At 22.7% G+C, this 24331-nt stretch overlaps 1 protein-coding gene across 4 annotated transcripts in view; it reads left to right on the top strand.

Moving 5' to 3' along the window:
• LOC117172561 (lymphoid-restricted membrane protein-like) overlaps window positions 1-24331 on the top strand; it is a 171718-nt gene that overhangs the window by 90328 nt on the left and 57059 nt on the right. For all 4 annotated transcript variants that reach the window (XM_033360620.1, XM_033360622.1, XM_033360621.1 and 1 more), the window contains exons 14-16: window positions 1657-1911; window positions 6120-7150; window positions 18012-18304. In XM_033360620.1, the coding sequence (XP_033216511.1) occupies window positions 1657-1911; window positions 6120-7150; window positions 18012-18304 (1579 nt within the window). The remainder of the gene's footprint in view (window positions 1-1656; window positions 1912-6119; window positions 7151-18011; window positions 18305-24331) is intronic.

Raw genomic sequence — 24331 nt, 5'->3', positions numbered from 1 at the left:
ATTAAAAATTTAAACAAATGTGAAGGTGTGACTGAAAGTTTATAAACTATTTTCAACTTTGAAAAATCTTCATAATAATAAATTCTTAATCAAAGGATTTTATTAAAATTTTAAATATTTTTCCAGAATTCAAGAAATTTAAATTAGACCAAAATCCAAATTAAAAATCCCATTTAACATCCGATAAACAAATTGATGCAAAATCCTGTTAAATAAAACAAGAATTTAACGATCAAATTTGGACCACAATGAATAAACAAAAACCAAGAATCCTATTGTCATCTGAAAAACAAATAAAAAACAAATAAAATTTTCGGATAAAAATAAAAAAGAGGGAAGAAAAATGAGAAGGCCTCCAACCACCTCCCCTTCCTTCTTTCGTATTTTTATTTTTATTATCATCAAATTACAATAAAATAAAAATAAAAAAAAAATAAAAAAATTGCATTCCCAACGTTTCGGTACTTTGAACCCATTCAAATTGAAATGTTTGATTAAAAAAAAGATTAATTATTGAATATTTAGCAATATTCGAATTTTTATTTAATACAAGTAAATTGAAACCAAATATTTAAAAGTAATGAATCTTTAACTGAATTGTTTGACATAGAAAACCTGGAATCGTTAAATTTTCGAAGAGCCTTCAAACTTTGAACGTTACAATTTTAATTGCTGCATTTGAAAAATGCTTAATTTGTGAGTCAAGTTTTTAAATTTTGATTTATAATTTACAAATGAACATTTGTAGAAAAAATTTGAGTAATTTTAAGAGATATTTATGAGTTTTAAAAAGATTAAAAATTATAATTTAATTTTTAGAAAGTTTCCTTAAAATCTTCTAGAATCTTTTTTGAAAAATTTGCTTAAAGCTTTGAAAATCTTTTTAAATATTCTCTTAAAATAATTTTTCAAAATAAAAAGTTATTTTTAATTTTTCTAGGAATCTTAAAAAAATGTTTTTATTCTTTTGAAGCCTTTCACAATTCTTGAAAAGAATCTAATTTTTTTGTTTAAAGTCTGCGAAATCTACATTTTTTATATTAGGCTAACATTTAAAGTTTTACATTAAGTCTGAATCTTTTCAAAACTTCTACATACATCTTAAAATTACTCAAATTTTGCCTACAAATAATAAATGTTCAATTGTTATTTATACATCCAAATTGTCAAGAAATTTTATAAAATTTGCAGGATTTTCTGAAAATTGTAGAAAAAATTTAATTCATTTTGACAGTTATTTAAAAGTTCTGAAAAAATTTCCAAAATAATTTTAAATTTAAAACAACTTCTTGATTTCTCAAGGTTTTGAAATAAAATTTTGAAGCTTTCCAATGATGTTTAAACTATTGAAAAGGAAAATAATTGGATCTCTAATTTAAGAAGTGCTCAGTTAATTTTTTTTTTAATTTTTCAATATTTGATGTTTCTAGATTAAAATTCCTTAAAATTATATAATTTTGAAAATTTTAAAGGTCATTGATTGCTTTTTTAATTTAGAGCATTGAAACCGATAACGTGGATTAAAATTTAATTGACCGTGAAAAATGTTTGCGAACTGGGGAAAAACCGGGAATTTATTTCGTCAATTAAAACGGCCACCCTGAAATTCTTTAAAAAATTGAAATTAAAATTTTTATTTTGTTTGATGGTTTTTAGAAGCTCTCTTGAGAACAATTCCGCGGCTTTGTCAGAATCATCGATGACTTCGCGCTCTATTGAAGTTGTTCGTGAAACTGCAAAAAACAACGAATGTCCGCCAGAAGCAGCAATTTCGAAAATTCAAAACAAGTCCGTTCAAGTTCAGGAAAACTCCATCTTCGACCCAGTTGTGCAGGCCTTAGATCAAATAATTCAAGGCTCGATTGATGACGATTCGAATCTCCAGAGACGATTTTCTGCTAGAAATCAGAAGTGTGTAATAATTTTTATTCAAAACTTGTTTTTTCTTTTCCTCTTTTTTCCTTTTTTTTTCTCTTAAATTTGTAAAATCTCTTAAATGATCTAAAATCTTCATTCCCGAACCTTTTTTTTCATAAAATCAGATTTTCCATATTTTTTTTCTTCAAAAACAGAATTGGAAAAAGTGAAAAATTACCGAAAATTTTTTGAAACAGGGAAAAGCGGAGAAATACAATAAATGTATTTTTTGATCGGATTTAAATGTTTTTGGAATTTTCGAAGAAATTTCAATAGATTTTAAATGGCTTGAAATATTTTTTGGGACATTTAATAAGATTCGAAAATATATTAAGGGATTTCAAAAGATTTTAAAGTTTTCAAAAGATTTAATAAATTTTTATTTATTTTATACAAAAAACTTCAAAGATTTTGCAATGATTGTAAGGATTTAGAAGAATTTCAACAAATAGAATTTTTTTAAAGATTTAGAAGATTCCAAAAGCTTTAAAAGTCTCTACAAGATTTTCTAAAAATTTAAAAGGGTTTCAAAAAGATATAATTTTTTTCAATGATTTAACAAACCCTTTACAGGAATTTTAAATATTTCGAAAAAATTTGCATTTTTTAAAAAGATTTAAAAGATTTTGAAGAGATTAAAAAAATCACAGAAAGTTTTTACAAATGTTTCGTGAAGATTTCAAAGCCTTAAAAGACATTTGAACGTTTCAAAAATAATTTATAAATTTTTTAAAAGATTTACAAATTTTCAAAAGATTTTACAGATTTTAAAAATGTCAAAAGATTTAAAACGGATTGAGATTTTTTCAAAGTTTTCAATAATTTTATAAAGACGAATTTCGCAAAAAATAAAATATTTTATAAATACTTCAGAAGCTATACAAAATTTAACGAACAACTTCAGAAATTTCAAAAAATTTCAAAAGATTTTTTTTTGTAGAAAATTAATTTTATTAGTAGGAAGTTCATCTTTTCGCTTGAAAATTTGACAGTTTTTTTTGCAATTTTTCTCTCTTTCTTGTCTGAAAAATCTTTCTTAGTTGAAAATTCGACTCCTGTTTTTTTGAAAGTTTAAATATTTTGTTGTTAATTCGGTTTTTTACTTAAATGTACATAATTTTAATAAAAAATTCAACATTTTGGTTAAAAATTTGGTGTTTTTTTGTCGGAAATTAATTCTTTTAAACTGAAAATTGAGCTATTCCATTTTTAGTTTAAACTGATATTTTTTAGTTGAAAATTCAATACATTAATTAAAAAAAATTTTGTGAAAAATAATTTTTTTAACTGTAGATTTAAATGTTCCATTTTTTGTTGACAATTTATTTTTTTTAGTTGAAAATTCATATATTTTGTCGAAAATTTTACTTCTTTGGTAGAAATTAATCTTCTTGGTATTCAAATTAAAGATTCATAATTATATTTCAGATAAAGATTCATCATTTTTGTTGGAAATTCATTCGATTAGTCGGAAATGAATTTTTTTTTAAACTGAAGATTCAACTATTTCGTTAAAAATTCATGTATTTTGTTAAAAACCGTCTTTTTGGTATAATATAAATCTTGTTGTTTAAAAATTCATTTTTTTTAGTTGAAAATTTAACTATTTGGTTGAGAATTCATGTATTTTTTTGAATAATTGTCTTTTTTTTTGCAGAAACTTAATCTTTTTGGTTGAAAAATAACTTTTTTGTTTGAAAATTAATTGTTTTGCTTCAAAATCTATGTTTTTTGTTTAAAATTCCAAAATTTAATTGTAGATTTATCATTTTTGTTATAAATCTATCATTTTGGTTAAAAATGAATTTTTTTAACTGAAAATTCATGTATTTTATTAAAAAATGTATTTTTTGGAAGAAAATTAATCTTGTTTTTTGATAATTAATCTGTTGAAAAACGTATTTTTTTGTTGAAAATTAATATTTTTTTTTGAATTTTTTTTTTTTTTATTTGAAAATATAATTACTTGGTGGAGAATTCGTGTATTTTATTGAAAAATGGTCTTTTTTGTGCAGAAAATTAATGTTTTTCGTTGAAAAAAAAACATTTTGTTTGAAAATACATCTTTTTGTTTAAAAATTAATCTTTTTTGTTTAAGATTCAAAAAATTTTAGTCGAAGATTTATCATTTTTGTTATAAATCGATCATTTTGGTCGAAAACTAATTTTTTAAACTGAAAATTCATGTATTTCGTTGCAGAACGTCTTTTTGGTAGAAAATTAATCTTCTTATTCTTTAATTAATATTTTTTGGTTGAAAATTCAATTATTTTTTTTTTTAAATGCATGTATTTTGTTGAAAAATCGTCTTTTTTGTCGGTATCGAATTAATCTTTTTGGTTGAAAAATCACTTTCTTGTTTGAAAATTATTCTTTTTGCTTGAAAATCCATCTTTTTTGTTTCAAATTTCAGTTGAAGATTTATCATTTTTGTTATACATCTATCAGTTTGGTTGATAATTAATTTTTTTACCTGAAAATTCAACTATTTCGTTAAAAATTTATTGTAAAACGTACTTTTCAGGAAAGATTATTAATCTTGCTGTTCGATAACTAATCTTTTTTATTAAAAATTAATCTAATTGCACGAGAATCAATAAATTTTTATGAAAAATGGTCTTTTTAGTAGGTAGAAAATTATTTTTTCTTTTTTGTAAAATAATTTTCTTGTTTGAAAATTGATCTTTTTGATTCAAAATCCATCTTTTTGTTTAAATTTTCAAAATTTCAGTTAAAGGTTTATGATTTTTTAAATAAATCTATCAGTTTGGTTGGAAATTAATTTTTTACCTGATAATTCAACTATTTCGTTAAAAACTCATGTATTTTGTTGAAAAACATATTTTGGGTAGAAAATTATTCTTTTTGTTTGATAACTAATCTTTTTTATTAAAAATTAAACTATTTGTATGAGAATCCATAAATTTGGTTGAAAAATAGTATTTTTTGTAAGTAGAAAATTAATTTTTTTGTTTAAAATTTCAAAATTTTAGTTGAAGATTTATGATTTCTGTAATGTCTATTTTTTTGTCTGATGACTAATCTTCTTTTATTACAAATTAAACTATTTGCATGAGAATTTATAAATTTGGTTAAAAAATGTCCTTTTGGTCGGTAGAAAATAATAATTTTTTTGCATGAAAATCCATCTTCTTTGTTTCAAATTCGAAAATTTCATTCGGAGATTTATGATTTCTCTAATAAACTTATCATTTTGGTTGGAAAATAAATTTTTTACTTGAAATTTCAACTATTTCGTTAAAAATTCATGTTTATTGTTGAAAAACATATTTTTGGCAGAAAACTAATCTTTTTGTTTGATAACTAATCTTTTTTATTAAAAATTAAACTATTTGCATGAGAGTTCATAAATTCTGTTGAAAAATTGTATTTTTTGTCGGTGTAAAATTTTTTTAACTGCAAATTCATGTATTTTGTTGAAAAATCGTCTTTTTTTGTCGGTATCGAATTAATCTTTTTGGTTAAAACATAATTTTCTTGTTTCAAAATTAATCCTTTTGCTTGAAAATCCATCTTTTTTATTTAAAATTCCAAAATGTTAGCTGAAGATTGATCACTTTTGTTATAAATCTATTAGTTTGGTTAAAAATTAATTTTTTAAGTTGAACATTCAACTATTTTGTTGAAAAATCATGTATTTTGTTGAAAAACGTATTTTTTGTCGAAAATTAATTTTTTTTAACTAAATATTCAAATTTGTTGAAAATGTAATAGTTTTAATGAAAAAATTTATTATTTTGACCTAGTTTAAATTTAATTTAATATAGTATTCACATTAGTTTACCAAAATATGTACTGAATTTTAAGAAAAAAAAGATAAGATAAACATTTTTAAATTAGTATTTAAATTCATGGACTTCTGAGACAAATTCAAGAAATGATTAATTATGTTTTTCGTAATATTTAATTACTTCTAATAAAAATTTTCAAAGTTTTCCAAAATCTTAATCAAACATATTAATTGAATTCCTAGAAACTGAAAAAAACCATTATTTATAACTCTCTGTTTATAATAAACTCGCTCAAATATATACATTTTCCGAGTCGATTGTTTAAACAAAAAAACCAAATACCCGGAAAAAACTCGAGACACAAAAAAAAAGCTGGAATCTCAGGGAATTTTGTTGCCAGGTTTTGAGTAGACAGCCTGAATTCTGACAAAAAATCACTTGATTTTTCAGACGCAGATGCATTTATACCCACACAAGACCACCGACTCCAAATCCCGATGTGATAATAACTCCCAGTCAAAATTCTCTAAACTCAAATCAGGATAAAACCGAGGAATCCCACTGCATTTCTGCAAGAGGAGACGCCCCAGAAATTACCCCTAAAAAAAATTTCACACCCGAAAATTCCCAATTTTCTACCACTGATTCGAAATTATCTCGGCCAGACACAATGCGTCCTTTAGAAATCTCCATTAATTCACCAACACCGGAGAAAAAACGCGAAATCTCGACAGCAACTTACTGTGTCACCCCAAATTCAAGTTTCCGGGCCGTTCCTCGGAGAAAACTTTCCGTTTTCCATCGATCCTTTGACATTGAAAGTTTGCAACCAAGGGAGGAAAATTCCCGCGAGAAAAGAAGATCAGTTAGCACCCCTGATCAGGAGGAAGATCACGAGATGAAGGAAAACGAAACACTCTCGCGAACTCCACTCTTGAATTCTTACAGATCAGTCCTGAATAGTACTGATTCTTCAGCCGATAGTTTTTCTCCCCCTAAAACTAGTTGCGAAGATGACGAGGTTTTTGATGAGGATGCGAAGAAGCAAGTCAGGAGGCCTTTGATCCTCGCCAAGTCGAAACTTGTGCTTCCAGAGAAGCTGGAAGAGAGAGAAGTTAAGAAATTTGATGAAACGAGGATCATTTCGAAAGATTCACAAAGTTTGGAAGTAGAGACCGGAATTAAAAAAGACACAAAGGTTTTCAATAATGTTACTTTGAGGAAAAAAATTGGAAGTGCTTCTTCAACAGCGAGTGATTTCTCTGAAAGAGAGGCGACTCATTCTGGAAAGGAAGGATATTCGAAACCGAGTGGAGACGCTACTTTTAATAAATTTTCAAAGGAATTGTCTTCAGTTTCGCCATTACTTTTTGATTCTGTGGACAGGATCGACGAGACGATTTATAGTGGGGATTCCTCGCTGGATATCACGTGTGAGGAAATTGATTCGAAGATTACATCTTTCGGAGAGAAAATTCTGGGTGAGTTTTTGAATATAATAAACTTCGCACCAGCCGTAGATTCTTCACACTTTTTGACTAAAGACTAAAAAAATGTAATGGTTGATATTTTAAGCGAGAGTGTTTTCATTTTTAATCAAAAACAGTTGCCGGGTGGCGACTTGACCGGGAAATATCGGGAAATGGCCGGAAATTTAATTGAAAAACCGGGAATTTACTTCTGACAGCAGAAAAGTGCAAGATTTTATTATTTTCCTAATTTTTGTCAATTTAAAAAAATTATTTATACTTTATTTACAGTCGCATATTTTTCAGGTTATCTGAGTTTACTCTAATTAAATCATAATTGTTTATTGGTTTTTTACATGGAACGGGATTTTTTTAAAAAGAATTTTAATTCGGATTTAGAAGAAATGAATTTAAAAAATCCCTGTTCCAAGTCAGAATTTATCATAATTTTAAAGAAAAAATATTTCTGAATTACAATAAAAGATTTTTTTTTACATTTTTCATTGCGGATTGATCTTTCTCAAGTTAAAAATTGAACCACTTGATTGAAAGTTGAAATGTTTTATTAAAAAAAAATCATTGAAGATTTACCATTTTGGTCGAAAATTCATCTACATAGTTACATATTTAACTGTTTTGTTAAAATTTTTTTTTTCGTCGGTTGAAAATTAATCTTTTTGATAAAAAAACATTTTTTGGTTGAAAATGTAACTATTTTGCTGAAAATTAATTTTTTTGAATTGAATTTTTTTTTTCAACTAAAAATTTAACTGTTCCATTCAAAATTTAATGTTTTTTTGTTTGTTTAAAATGCAACTGTTTTAGTTAAATTATTCAGTTTTGGTTGAGCATTTCACTATTTTATTAAATATTTATTTTCTTTTGCAATTTAATTTTTCAAGCTGAAAAATGGATCTACTCGATTTTTTTAGAAAAAAATGTTTTTTAGTTAAAAATTCAAAATTTTGATTTAAATTTGAACTACTGTTCTCAAAGTTAATTTTTTTGATTAAAAATTCATAATTTAAGTGGGACATTTATTCCTTTTGTTACAAATTTTACTATTTTTTTTAGAGTGCTTAATTTTTTTATTTAATTCACCTGTTATTGATCTAAAATTAAAATATGTTCTGGTTTAGACAACAAATTTTACATTTTTCTTTGGGTATTAATATTTTTTGGGGAGAAAATCTAAATTCTTGGTTAAAAGTTGGAATTCGTTTATCAAAAATTCATTTTTTTGGTTAAAGATTCATCATTTTAATTGTAGAAAATGTTACTATTTTTCTAAAAATCTATTTTTTTCGGCTAAGAAATATATTTTCAGCAGAAAATGTAACCATTTTATTTTTAGTTGAAAATTTATCTTTTTGGATGAAAACTCAACTATTTAGTTGAAAATTAATATTTTTTTATTTAGTAATAAAAACATTTGTTTAAAAACTTATATACTTTGTAAAAAATTCTTTTTTTTGTAGGAAATTAATCTATATGATTAAAAATTCATCTTTTTTGTAGATATAAAATTAACCTATTTCAGTTAAAGATTCATCATTTTAGTTGAAAATTCATTAGTTTGATTCAGAATTAATTAATTTAACTGAAAATTTACTGTTCCATTTGTGGCTGAAAATTGATATTTCCTAGTTCAAAATTTAACAATTTGGCTAAAATTTTTTTCTTTCTTAACTGATAACTCAACTATTTTGTTGAAAATTCACGTATTTAAAAAGATTGATTTTTTTGGTAGAAAATTATCTCTTTCTTTGAAAATTGATATCCTTGTTTAAAAGTTCTTATTTTGGTTAAAAAATCAAGTCTTCTAGTTCAACAGTTATCAATTACGTGGTTCAGAGTTAAACTCTTTTGTTTAAAATTAATTTTTTGACTAAAAATTGATTAAAAATTCTAACTCATAAACTATTTTCCATTTTAAAATAACTTAAAAATAATATATTCTTAATTGAAAGCTTCTATTTAATTTCAAATAATATTTCAGTATAAAATATTCCCTTTTAAAACATTTATTTTGAAAAGTTTTAATTAAGAAAAACAACAATTCAAAAATTGTATTTGTGAGTCAAATTATTACATTTTTATGCATAAATAACTATTGAACACCTATTATTCTTAGAAACAAATCGAGTAAGTTAAAGAGATATTTATAAGTTAAAAAAATTTTCATTAATTTATAATTATCAAAAATTAATTTGGAAGATTTTAAGGAAATTTTTTTAATTCGATAGATTTTTTTCAGAATTTTTGGGAAAAATATGAGAAAAAAGTCGAATCATTTTAAAGGATGTTTAGAAGTTCATTTTAAGGATTTTTATCTATTTAAAATTAAAATAATTTAATTTTTAATTTATGAAGTGTTAAGTTTTTTGAAAAAATGCTATAGTTCAATTTTTTTTCTAGCTAAAAATTGCTTTAAATGATATAATTTTGAAAATTTTTAAATTCATTGATTGATTCTTCAATTTAGAACATTGCAAATGATAATGTGGATTTATATTTAAAAATTTTTTAAATTAAAATAATACAATTTAGTAGCTCTTGATTAATTGTGAAAGGCTTCAGAAGAATAAAGAACATTTTTTTAAGATTCCTAGGAAAATTGAAAATTACTTTCTGTGGAAAAATTAATTTTCAGAGAATATTTAAAAAGGTTTCGAAAATTTTCAAAAATGAATCTGGAAGGTTTTACGTAAATATTTTTTGCAGGGTTAAAAAAAATGAGGAAGAATTCAGATCAATTTAAAAGATATTCAGAAGTTATGAAAAAGTATAAAAAAAAATTAAATTTAAGTAAATGTGAAACAACATATAGATGTTTCAAGATTTAGAAATAAAATTTTGAAACTTTTCAAGCATTTTTAACCAGAAAATACGAATTTTTAACAAAAATGCACAAATTTTTGAATGAATTCATAGATTTTTAACCAAATTGTTTAATTTTCAATCAGTAAGTTCAATTTTGAACTCGCGAATATTAATCTTTATGAAAAAAGATAATTGTCAATCAATAAGATGAATTTTCAAAAAAGTAGTAAAACTTTCGATTAGAAAATTAATTTTTAATTAAAAAAATTAATTTGTAACTACAATGATGATGATATTTCAACAAAAAAGATTTTAATTTGAAAAAAAAGTTAAAATTTAAGTTCAAAACATTAATATTTAATATAAGCAAACGAGTTTTTAACTAAAATTATGACAATGCAATTTAAGAACTGAACTTTAAATAAATTAGTTCATTTTTCAAGGAAACTGATTAATTTTTAATCAAATAGTTGCATTTTTACCCAATAAATTGATTTTTTACAAAAAAATGCGAATTTCCAACAAAATACATGAATTTTAAAAAACGAGTTACATTTTCTACCAAATTCTTAAATTTATTAGCCAAACAAATGAATTTAAAAAAAGAAGATGAATTTTTTATCCAACAACATAAATTTTCAACAAAAAAGTTAACTTTAGCAATCAGACAATTGTTCAAACAATAGATAAATTTTCAGTTAAGAAATTAATTTTTAATGAAGAAAATAATAATTTTTAACTAAAATTACGAAACTACAAAAAAAATGAATTCTTAAGAAAGTAATTCAATTTTCAACCAAGGTGTGAAATAATACCAGGGTGGCCGCTGGACCGGGAAAACCGGGAAATGACCGGGAATTTTTTTTTAAACCGGGTAAAACCGGGAAATGACAGTGAATTTTTTTACCGGGAATTTTACAAATTTGTAGAAGCTTACATTGCGTACTTCAAATTTTTTTTACTTTAAAAATTTTCTATTTTAAATTGTTATTTCTAAGCTTCAATTTCTGACTTAAAGAATTTTCATATGCTTTCTTAAAGTCTTGAACAAATAAAAAATGAAAGCCTTTGATGTTGAAATTTTGGACACAAAACAATTTTATTTAATAAATAAATAGATTTTTTAAATTTATCTCTACTTTAAATAATAGAAAGTGAACAAAAACGATTTGAGAATACGATTTTAAACCAGTTCAAAATTTAAGAATTTTTAGATTTTAACGTTAAAACTTAAACGGTTTCAATTAGAAAGTGTTAGTTTTTAAACAAATGTGAACGTGTAACTGAAAGTTTATAAACTATTTTCAATTTAAAAATAACTTCATAATAATATATTCTTAATAAAAGGATTTTATTAAATTTAAAACAATGTTTCAGTCTAAAATATTCAATTTTGAACCTATTCAATTTGAAATTTTTAATTACAAAAAAGATTAATTATTGAATATTTAGCAAAATTTGAATTTTTATTTGAGACCATTTAAATTGATGTATTTGAAAAATCTTTAATTTGTAAGTTAAATTTTTACATTTTTATGTATAATTTACAAATGAACATTTGTAGAAAAAAATTGAGTAATTTTAAGTGATATTTAGGAGTTTTAAAAAGATTAAAAATTATCATGCAAATTTTATAAAGTTTTCTCAAATTCTTCTCGAATCTTTTTTGACAATTTTGTTCAAATCTTTGAAAAACTTTTTAAATATTCTCTTAAAATTATTTTTCTGAATAAAAAGTTATTTTTCATTTTCCTAGGAATCTTAAGAAAATGTTTTTATTCTTTTGAACCCTTTCACGATTCTTGAAAGGAATCTAATTTTTTTTTGTTTAAAATCTGAGAAAATCTACATTTTGTTTTATATGAGGCTATCATTCAAGAAATTTTCCAAACTTTGCAGGATTTTCTGAAAATTGTAGAATAAATTCAATTAATTTTGAAAGACATTTAGAAGTTCTGAAAAAATTCCAAAATAATTTTGAATTTAAAACAAATTTAAAACAACTTCTGCATTTTTCAACATTTTGAAATAAAATTTTGAAGATTTCCAAGGATGTTTGAACTATTTAAAAAGAATTGAATTTCAACGGCCACCCTGTAATACTAATGGTAGAAAATCCAACTATTTGATTTAAAATTACCCTTTTTTTTTAATTTATATTTTAGGGATAAAAAATTAAACTAAAGTGCGGAAAATTTTCCTCTTGTGGTAGAAATTTCATTTTTTTGCTTAAAAATGCAACTGGTTGAAAATTAATATTTTGTGCCTGCCGATTTAGGTATTTTGTTATCAAATCATATTTTTTATTTGAAAATTATTGTGTTTTGTTCATACTTTTTTTTCGGTAAAAATTGAATCTTCGCGGTTAAAAATTAATATTTTTGCTTCAAATTTTTATTATTTTGTCAGACAATTCCACCACTAGGTTTAAAAGTCAACTATTCGTTTGAAAGTTTAAATGTTTGGTAGAAAATGAACTTTTTATTCGAAAATTTAATTGTTTTTTACAAAAAGTTGTCCTTTTGTTTTGAAGATTCATCTCAGTTCGGCAAACGTGTAATTTTTTTGGTAAAAAAGCAACTGTTTGATTGAAACTTTTTGTATTTTGTCGAAATTTCGTCTTATTTATTAGAAAATGATTTTCTTTTTTGAAAACTAATATAGTCTCTTTAAAGATTCAATTTTCTTGTAAAAAAATCTTTTTTAGTGTAATTCAACTTGTTTTATTTAGAATCAAAATAGTTTTTGGTAGAAAATAATTTTCTTGGTAGAGAATTCAACCATTTAATTTAAAATTAATTTTTCTGCTGAAGATTTATTATTTTCGAGTTAAAAGTTAAACTATGTTGTTAGAGAATCGTCTTTTTTGGTTTAAAATTCAAATGTTTTGTAGAAAATTTGTTCTTATGATTTAAAATTTTTTCTCTTTTCGCTAAAAATCTAACCTTTTTTAGAAAAATGCAAATTTTTGGTTGGAAATTCTTGTGTTTTGTCGTATTTCTTTTTTGTTTAAATCCATCCATTTTTTATTTAAAATTGAAATTTGTTTTGGTAAAAAAATAATCTTCTTGGTTGAGAATTCAGCTTTTCGTCAAAATTAATGTGTTTTGGTTCAAGATTCAACTATTTTATTGAAAATTCGCTTTTTTTTTGATTTAGTTGAAATATTTTCAATTAAACTTTTTTGCAATTAGTTGAAAATTAACCTTTTTTATTGAAAATTCATATATTCGGGTTAAAAAATTAAACTATATTTTCGATAAAGTGCGCCCCTTTTGGTAAGAATTTCATCTTTTTATTTTTTTGATCGAGAATTGAGGTACATATTTTTCTAAAAAATGAACTATTCGGTTTCAATTTAAGTTTTCTTGTTGAAAATTCATTCTTTCGGGTTAAAAAAATTAACAATTTTGCAAAACAAATTCCTGCCTTTTAGTAAAAACGTCATCCAGCTTGGATACAAATTCATCTTTTTCGTTGAAAATTAATGTGGTTTGGTTAAAGATTTAACTATTTTGTTGAAAATGGGTCTTTTTTATTTAACTCAAATGTATTTATTTAAAAATAAAATATTTGTTGGTATAAAATAATGTCCTGGGTAAAAAGTTCAATTATTTGTTTTAAAATTAAACTTTTTGCTGAAAATTCTCATTTTTCTTAAAAAAAAAAAACTTCAATTGTGGAAAATTCGCCTCTTTTGATAAAATTGCCATATTTTTTTGTTTGTAAAGCAACTGATTGGAAATCGATATGTTTTTCTTCATGATTAAGATTTTTTCATGAAAAGTCCTCTTTTTTAAATATTCGTTCTTTTGTGTTGAAAATACATCGTTAAAAAAATGCAAATATTTGGTTGAAAACTCTTAAATTTAACGAAATTTTTTCTTTTTTGGCAGAAAACTAATCTTTTTGTTTCAAAATACATGTTTTTTGTTGATAATTCAACTATTTTATTATAAACACCTTTTTGGTTTAATTTAACTGTTTTTTATTTAAGATTTTAATATTTTATGTTAGAAAATAATCTACTCAGGAAGCAAATCAACTATTTTGTTTAAATTAAACTTTTTTGCTAAAAATTCATATTTTATTTAATTCACATTAAACTATACTGCGGAAAATTTGTCTCTTTTGGTAAAAATGTTATTTTTTTCTTGATTAGCAATACAACTGGTTAAAAAATTAATTTTTTGCTGCAGTATTGATTTGGCGAAATGATTATAAATCTATTAAAAATTTGAGAATTTCTAGATTGAAACTGTTTCAATTCGAAAGCGTAAATAATTTTTTAAATTAATATATCATTTATTCCGATAATTTTATTTTTAAATAACAATTTTAATGACTCATCAATATAATATTTTTAATTCAAAGTTTTACATCCTTATGTTATTTTTTATATTAAATTTAATTAATAAATTCATTAATTTATTTTTTTATTAATTTTTCTTATCTATTAAAAAGTGCAAACTTGCGGTTGAAACTTCTTTTACATAGAAAGCTTTGAATTTCTAGGATTTCAAAGAGCTTTTAAACTTTTAAACTTACAATTTTATATCTTCTATTTAAAAAATGTTTAATTTTTTAAGTGAAATTGTTGAATTTTGACGTATAAATAATAATTGAACACTTATTATTTTTAGAAAAAATTTGAGTAATTTTAAGAGATATTTAGAAGTTTTGAAAAGATTCAAATTTTAATTAGAAAATGGAAATGGTTTCAAGTAATTTAAAAGAAATGTCTTTAATTTTTTAATTTTCTGTCACAATAATTGTTCAAAATGACAAATCATTTTCAATTTTCCTAGAAATCTTAAGAAAATGTTTTTATTCGTTTGAAGCATTTCACAATTCTTAAAAAGACTCTAAATTTTTCGTTCGAAATCTGCAAAAATCTAATTTTTTTAAAAATTCGGCTGTGGGTATTTTCACCAAAATTTCGGTACGAATAGCCAAATTTTTTTCGAGACACACACTTCGTTTAAATAATTTGAAATAATTTCAAGTTTTAAATTAAATCTAAATATTTTTTAAACTTCTAATTTTTTTTTAATTTACTTGATTTTTTCCATGAACTAAGATTTTTAATCATTTAAATAATTCCAACGAATTCAAAAAGAGTTCAAAGATTTCGAACATTGCACAAATATTTTAAAACTTTCAAAAGATTTTAAAGATTTCAAAAAATTCATAAACATTCATAAAGATTTCAAAACAATACGAGAATTTCAAAGATTTCAACAAGGGTGCAACATACCAGATTTCAAGGATTTCAAAGATTTTAAACGATTTGAAAATATTTGACAGGGTTTCATCAAGCGATTAAAAAAGATTTCCGAAAGGTTTCTCAAATATTTTAAAGAATTCTTAAGGATTCCAAAACATTTCAAGAATTTCAAAGATTTCAACGAGGATGTAAATTACAAACAGATTTCAAGACATTTAAAAGATTTTTAATGATTTCAAAAAGTTTCAACAGATTTGAGAACATTTAAATAGATTTTAATAATTTCAAACGAACAGAAAAGATTTCACGAACAAAAATTAAAGAAACATTTCAAAAATATTTCAAAGATTTTATAAAGATTTCTTAAAAAATTCAGAAAGTTTTCGTAAATTTCAAAACTTTCAAGAACTTAAAAGATTTCAAAAGTCTGAAATGATTTTAAACAAACACAGAAGGTTTCGCAAATAAAGATTAAAGAAAGAGTTCAGAAAGATTTCAAAGATTTCAAAAATTTTAAATATTTTACAAAAGATTTGAAAAATGCCAAAAGATTTCTCTCAGATTTCACCGATATTTGAAGCTTTCACTTAAGTTTGTAATACTTCACAAAGATTTCAAAAGATTTCACAAAGATTTCAATTATTACAAAGACATTACAAATATTTAAAAATATTCCTAAAGATTTCACAAAGACGGCTCATGTTCGCAAAAAATTAAAAATTTGTTTATTTACGATTCGGCTTTCTTTAGAAATTTTTTGCCGATAAAAAATGAAGTGGCTCATTTTTTACATGTAAAAAAAGAAGAGCTGGAAAATTTTGATTTCTTGGATCTTAATACTTTAAAAATACTATTATATAAGTGATTAATGTTTCATTATGATCAAGTTGTTTATATCAGTTAATGCGCTCAAGATTTATAATGTCTAATATGGCTTCTTAAAGTTTATTTAAAAATTTCTGCATTGCACTTTATAAACAAAGTTCTTTATATATTTTATGGGGATTTATTTAATGATTTTTTTTGTAACTGACGCTCAATTTATTTAACTTAAATTAAATAATTTAAATTACTAATTTAGTAAATATTAAAATTGAAATCAGTTGTTTAAATAATATTTTCAAAAAATGAATAAACTGATTTATTATTTAGTTTAATTAAATAATACCACAGTATTCAATTAAAATTTCGAATAATAATGATTCTCTATTTTTAAAAGTGGCATTATATTACTCTATTTAATTATTGTGTCTACTTTTTTTTATTCATTTTTTTAAGTGAAAAATTAAAGTATTATATTTTTTTTAGTTGAAAATTCATGTGGGTTGTTGAAAATGCATTATTTTTTGTAGAAAACTAATCTTCTTGGTTGGAAATTTAAATTTTTAATTGAAAATGAAACTCATGTTGAAAAAATGTACTTTTTTTTATTAAATTCAACTCTTTTTGATCAAAAATCTAATTTCTTTTTGGTTCGAATATCAAATTCTACATTATACTTGGTTTAAAGTTAAACTCTTTTGTTTGAAAATTATTTTTGTTTTTGTTGAAGATTCATAATTTTAGTTTCTGATGAATATGAATACAGTAAATTCATAATTTTAACAGAAAATTCGTCTCTTTCGTTTAAAAAGGAGCTTGCTTGTTGAAAATTCGTTTTTCTTTGGCTGTAAAATTAATTTCTTTTTAAACTGAATATATCATCATTCCATTTTTCAGAACAATTATCGTGAGATTCTTTTGTTTTTTTGAAAATTGATTTTTTTTTGTTAACTGAAAATTTAACTTTTCCAGTACATTTTTTGCTTGATAAATTATTATTTTTTTCAGATGAAAATTCGTCTTTTTTGGTAGAAATTAATTTTCTTGGTTCTTTTTGGTTTAAAACTTCGCTATTCTAGATAAAAAATCATTAATTTTTTAAAAAATATAATTATTTTTTTTTAGAAATTAGTTTTTTTTTTATGATAAAATTTGTCTTTTAACTGGAAATGTAACTACTATTCCAATCGAATATCTTATATTTTTTAATTAAGAAGTTATGCATTTTGCTGGAAATTCACCTTTTGTGGTAGAAATTAACCTTCTGGGTCGAAAAAGTCATTTTTTTGGTTCAAACTTAATTTGTTTTTTAACGGGAAATTTAATTATTTTATTTTTGTAGAGAATTAATCTTTTTTATTCCAAAATTCAACAAATTCGTTGAAAAATCATCTGTTTTGATGAAAAAATTAATTTTTTTCTTATAAAACTAATATTTTTTGTTTGAAAATTATTATTTTTGTTTTGAAAATCAATCTTCTTGTTTGAAAATTCATTTTTACGGTTGAAAAATGAAAATGAAAATAATTTAATTTCTAATCTAAGAACGGGTAATTAAAAAAATGTAATCTTTAATTTTGAATGTGTCTAGTCTAAAATAACTTAAAATAATATAATTTTGAACATTTTTAAAGTTCATTGCTTGATTCTTTAATTTAGAATATTGAAAATGTAAACCTGGATTTATATTTTTGGAATTTAATCTGAATCTTTGAACTCTACAATTTACAAAAGTTTTAAATTTTGCAGTTCAATTTGTTGTGTATCGTTTATTACTTCAAATGGAAAAATGTTTCGAATAGAGTTAGATTTTAAAAATTTCATAGGCCGTGGAAAATGTTTGCAAACCGGGAATTTTTTTCTCGATTAAAACGACCCCCCGGTAAATGTAAACTTTACATTTTCTTAAAATCGCTCAGATATGAAATTTCGAATAAAAAAAAATATAAGAAAACGTAATTGCGCCTTGCCTCGAATTAAAATATAAATTAAATTTTGAAGGTGTTCCGGTTTCCAGAGCCGAAATCTGTAGCGCTAATGGCAATAATAGCGGGTCTGTCGTAACTGGAAATGAGAAGGCGAGCAAAATCGCACCAGTAATATCCGCGATGTCAAGCGGCGAGGACAGTTCCGATAGCGAGTGCGATCGAATTAATTCCCAAAATGATCGTCAAGTCGCTACGAATTTTCCTGCCAGTCTTATCAAATCCCCACCCCTTAATTCGAAACTCAAAATTCTGGGAGAGGACAAAAAACTCGAAAATGGAGAGGAACCCGAAACTTGGATTCGAGAGGTAAGTCCAAATACTCAAAAATCTATTTGAAATTTCCATTTTTTTCATTTTAGAATTTCACTAATTTCGTATGTTTGAAAAAAAAAAACTTCTAGAAGTGTTAAAATTAATTAACGATTGAAACTGTTTCAATTCGAAAGTGTAAATAATTTTTTAAATTAATATATCATTTATTCCGATAATCTTATGCTTAAGCAACAATTTTAATGAATCATCAATATAATATTTTTAATTCAAAGTGTTACGTCTTTTTTTATATTATTTTTTATAGCAAATTTAATTAATAAATTCATTATTTTTATTAATTTTTCTTAGCCATTAAAAAATTCAAACTTGCGGTTGAAACTTTATTAACTATTTTTAACTTAAAAATAACTCCACAATAATATAGTTATACAATTTTTAACTCGTTTAATTTCAAGTTTTTGAGATTAGAAAAAGAATAAGTATATTTAATATTTGGCAATTTTTAGAAGCTGAAAACTGAAGCTGGCTTTGATAAGCATATTTTACTTCCTTTTCCCGTGATTGATCAAATATGGAACTTTTTTTTCACTGTCACTCAGAGGCACTGAATAATTTTAAACTTAATTATACAAGGATTTTAGTCAATTTTTTCTAACACTTTTTAATTACTAAAAAATTTATTTCTTATTTTTAAGGAATTTTGAAGTATTAGAAATTTTTTTTCGAGGGCGTGCTTATTTTCGTTTTAGAAAATAATTTTTTTAACTGAAAATTGAACTATTCTATTTTTCGTTAAACATTGATTGTTTTTAGTTGAAAAATCATTTATTTTGTGAAAAATTTCTACCAAAAAGAACAAATCTTCTATAAAAAATAGAATGATTGCATTTTCAGTTGAAAAAATTAATTTCAAGAAACAAAAACGAATTTTCGACAGGATAGTTTTTATTTTATATTACAATTGATGAAATCTGAAAAATAAAAGAGTAATGAATAATCAAATCTGAATATAAAAATTTTAGATTTTATCTTTTTTTTTATCAGAATTTAATTACTTGGTTTAAAGCTAAAATTTTGTGTTAAAAATTAATTTGTTTTGTTTAAAGATTCATCAGTTTGATTGAAAACTCATCACTTTGGCTGAACATTCTTTTTTTTAACTAAAAATTCAACTATTAAATTTTTGGTTAAAAAATTCTCTTTTTTAGTTAAAAATTTATCTTTTTTCGTAGAACCTGATCTTTTTGGTAGAAAATTAATCTTTCTGATTAAAAATTCAATTATTTCAATTAAATATTTATCCTTTTAGTTAAAAAGTTATCTTTTTGGTTAAATAATCATTACTTTGGTTGAAAATTAGTTTTTTTTCTGATGAAAAAATCAATTTTTTCAACTGAAATTTAAACTGTTCCGTTTTCGGTTGAAAACTGATCTTTTTGTTTGAAAATTCATACTTTTAATTGAAAATTCCTTTCTTTTGTTGAAAAATGATCTATTTTTTTTAAATTTGTTTTTTCTTTGGCTAAAAATTTAACTTTTTCGGTTAAAACTTTAACTATTTTGTTACAAATTTTTTTGTCCGGAAAATTAATTTTTTCCTCTGAAAGTGCTACTGTGACAGTTAAATATTTCATCATTTTAGTTAAAAATTCATCTTTTTATTTAAACATCAATTTTTTAAATTTAAAATTAAACTTTTAAGTTATTGATTGAAAAATTATCTTTTTAATCTGACATTTTTTTTGGTAGAAATTAATTTTCTGGGTTGAAAATTAATTTATTTTATTGAAACTACAATTACGAAATTTAATAACTTATCATTTTAGTTGATAATTTATCACTTTCTTTGAAAATGTAACTTTTTTAAAACTATTTTTCTTTAATTATTTTTTTTTTAATTGAAAATGTAAATATTTCACCCTTTTTATTTCTAAATTTATCTCTTTGGTTCAAGTTAAATTTTCTTAACTGAAAAAGCCATTTAATTTTTGATTGGCAATTTACCTTTTTTATATTAAAATTCACGCATTTTGTTGCAAATTTGTATTTTTTGGTATAAATAAGCTTTTTCGTTAAATATTGATTATATTTTCTAAAATTTCATAATTTTTGTCTAAAAATCCTGTTGAAAATTGAAAAAAAAATTGAAACAATTTGAATATTAAAAATGTATTTTCTGAAATGGTAAATTTTCAAAATATATATTTGAAAGTTTAGGAAATACTGTTTAAAAAATGTCTATAATTTTAATCTAAAATTATATTTTAAATGTGCGATTCTAAATCAGTATAATGTGTAAGGCCTAAAAACTAAAGTTATTTCTTAAATTAATTTTTAGATTAATTTTTGGGAGGTTTCGAATTTTTAATTTCACAATATTGTAGTTTCAAATTTAAATATTAATATTTTTATGACCATTTCACAATTAAATATTTAAAAAATTCATATTAAAAGCCTTGATAGTCAGTTTGGAATTTAATAATTATATTATTAAATATTTCTAGAATAAATATTAATTCTAAAGGAAATTAATTATATTTTTTTATTTTAATTAATTAATTAATTAATCATCTAATTCTGAAGAAAGATTTTGAAATAAAAAATAAAAAATCGAGTTTAAAAAAAAATTGAATTTGTATTATTCGGAAAGTAGTATTAGAAATTTCAAAAAAATTAATTCTTAAGCGATTTAAATTTACTTCAAATAATTTTAATTGTAAAGGGTTTGTGTATAAAAACGTTTTAATATCACAATTTTTTGTGACTAAAATTTTGTCCAGTTTTAAATTAATTTTGCATTTGTTTATGTTTCGACGTAAAGCAAAAGAAATTTTTTAATTGTTAAAGTTTCTCATTTAAAATTAACATTTATTTGGAAAGTTTTTTTTAGAATAATTCAATTCATTTTTCATTTAGAAAATGTTTTCTAATCAGTTTTAATGTTAACTTGTAATTTTATTATGTAATGATAATTTAAAATTCTAGAATTTCAGAAGATTTCCCTTTGAAAGATTCAATTTATTTTTTAATATTAAATTGTCAAATTTTATTCGCTCTACATTCAAATTATTTAAATTTAGAAGTTATCAAACTTTAATTATTTAATTTTTAGCGCTTCGACTTAAAAATTATAGAATTTATCTCCCCGGAAATTTCTTTAATTTGAAAAATGCATAAATGAAATTCTTTAAATTGTGCCCATTTTTGTTTACTTGTGCAGAATTTCTTAAAAATATATTGAAAATTTGAAACAATATATAGATTTTCAAAAATTTCGAACAAATTTCTAATATCCCTTAAAAATTATTTGTTTTTTTTTTGTAAAATTAATTTCCAATTTTTAAAAATTTTCAACAGGAGTTTAGAATATTTAAAGCTCATTTTTGTAATTCTGCAAATTTTTTTTTAACTATAAGAAAAAATTCAAATCTTTAAAAAAATATTTAGTAGGTTAGCAGTTTTAAAGAAATTAAAAAATAATTTTAAACTTGTAAATGTTTAAATATTTTTTTGCTGAAAATTCAACTATTTTGTTGAAAAATTCATTTTTTTTTACTAAATATTCAAAATTTTAGTTAAAGATTCACATCTTTGGTTGAAAATTTGATTGTTTTGTTGTTGAAAATTAATTTTTTTAGCTGAAAATATAATATTTGTAGAAAATTGATGTATTTTATTGAAAAAAACGTCTTTTGGCGTGAAATGAATATTGTTGGTTGAAAATTCATCTGTGTCGTTTGAACATGTAACTATTTAGTTAAAAATTCAACTGTTTTGTTCCAAATTTAAATTATTTATCGTTGAAAATTCAACTATTTTGCTAAAAATTTATATTTTCTGGTTGAAGAATTATATTTTTGTGTTGAAAATTCAACTTACTTCTAAAAAAATTGGTCTCTTTGGGCCTAAAAATATTTTTTTAATTCAACTAAGAAATTAAACGTTGAACTACTTTGTTAAAATTTTTTGTTTTGTTTAAGATTCAAAGTTTTATATTTAAAAATTTATATTTTTGTTCAAAAATTAACTTTTAGGTTGTAAAATAAATTGTTTTTTCAAACATTTCTTTTTCCTTTGTTTAAACATTTAACTATTTTACCTTAAAATGCAACTATTTGGTTGAAAATTATTTATTTTTTTTTGTGGAAGGGATTAAATTAATTCTTTTTGTGCCCTGGGAGTTGCAATATTTTCCGAATTGAGATGCAGATTTCTGAATATCGTTTGGTGGAGAATCGACAATTGAAATCGAGCAGCAAATTGACACCGATCAGCGATCATTGAGAGTCGCGATTAAACGAATCAGCGTCGATTGCTTCGTACTTGAGATTAACTTTTCGCTTTCGTTGCGAAAGATCATTAATTCTCGCAACGGCCTACTAATCAAGTTTTAATGAGTGTCTGTCGGGGAAAAAGAAAAAAAAAATAATAAAAACAGAACCCTGACCTTCGGTTAGTGGGTGTTCGATGTTTAATGTTGAACGTTTAATAATCGCGTCCGTAACGCGAGTTCTGTTTCAACTTTTCTGAAATTAATTAAGAAAATTCGTTTTAAAATTTATATATTTAGAAATTCATTTTTATCAAAAAAATGTCTTTTCTATTATAAAATATCGCTTTTGAACATACTCTCTTGAATTTTCAACAAAATAATTGTATTTTGACCATAATAATTGAATTTTCAACCTAAAAAACCAATACCCATAAAAAATTTGTCATAGGTAATATATCAATAAAAAAAGATTAAATTCATACGAAAATAAAGAATTTTAAAACAAAAAAGACGAATTTTGAGTAAGTAATGATTTTTCGCTGAAGAAATAAATAAAATTTTATCTAAATTGTTAAACTTTTAAGCCAAAGAAGAATTTTCTCTACAAAAATTGAATTATCAAGCAAAAAATAAAAGATAAATAATATAAAAAATAAAATATATAAATCTTAAGAAATGGAAAAGTTAAATTGTCAATAGAAAAAATATATTTTTGAACCAAAAAAGGCTTTTCCACTTAGCAGTTAAATTTTCAACCAAAGAGATTATTTTGTAACTGAAAACAACAATTTTCAATAAAAAAATTATTTTTTACAAAGTGATTCAACCAAATCTTGCAAACAAAAGGTTGCGTTTTTTATTTCAAAAAAAGGAAGAAATTTCTACTAAAACAGATGATTTTTACAATTCAAAAAGATAAAATTTCAAAACAAGAGTTGAATTTTCTTTTAAAAAAGAGTTCCAATGATTATTCACGAAGAAAATATAAATTTTTAAACAAAAAATTAGTTTATGCGAAAAAATTGTGCTTTAAATCCCAAAAGAAGGATTTTTTAAAACCAAAAAGGATAAATGTTTAACAAAAGAATTGAATTATCTACCAAATAGATGCATTTTTATTCAAGAAAGATTAAATTTGTACCAAATCAGATTAATTTTTAATTAAAAATGACAATATTTGTTTTAAACTTGAACTTTTATCCAAAAAAGATTTTATTTAATTTTTCAACACCAAAATTTAAAGAAAAAGTCAATTTTCTACGAAATAGTTAAATTTTCAACAAAGCAGTAGAATTTTTTTAGTTGAAAATATAACTGCTTGATTTAAAGTTCAACAAAAAGTGTAATAGTTTATAAAAAAAATTGTAAATCAATAATAAATGTGAAATTGCAACAAAAAATTTATTGTTAATCGAATCAAATTAATTTTTAATAAAAAAGCTACATTTTTAGCAAACATTTTAAAATTTCTACAGTAAGATATGAACTTTTACAAAAAAAAAAAGAATGTTCCACAAAATAGTTAAATTTTCAATTAAAAAAAAATTTGTAGTAAAAAAAAAGACTTTGAATCCAATTGTTGAATTTTAAACTAAAAACGATGATTTTTTAACGGAATTGTTGAATATTTAACAACAAAAAATCAATTTTTAACCAAATAATCAAATTTTTACAATAAATTTAGCAGTTTGAATAAAGTGTAGAGAAAATGAGAAAAGGGGGAAGAAATTAATTTTTTTGTTAAAAATTCATTTTTTTAAACTAAAAATTTAACTATTGCATTTCTA

Source organism: Belonocnema kinseyi, chromosome 5, assembly GCF_010883055.1.
Source record: "Belonocnema kinseyi isolate 2016_QV_RU_SX_M_011 chromosome 5, B_treatae_v1, whole genome shotgun sequence".
NCBI classification, from domain to species: Eukaryota; Metazoa; Arthropoda; class Insecta; order Hymenoptera; family Cynipidae; genus Belonocnema; species Belonocnema kinseyi.
The sequence above is the reverse complement of the archived record's forward strand: the minus strand, read 5'-3'. Positions and strand labels throughout refer to the sequence as shown.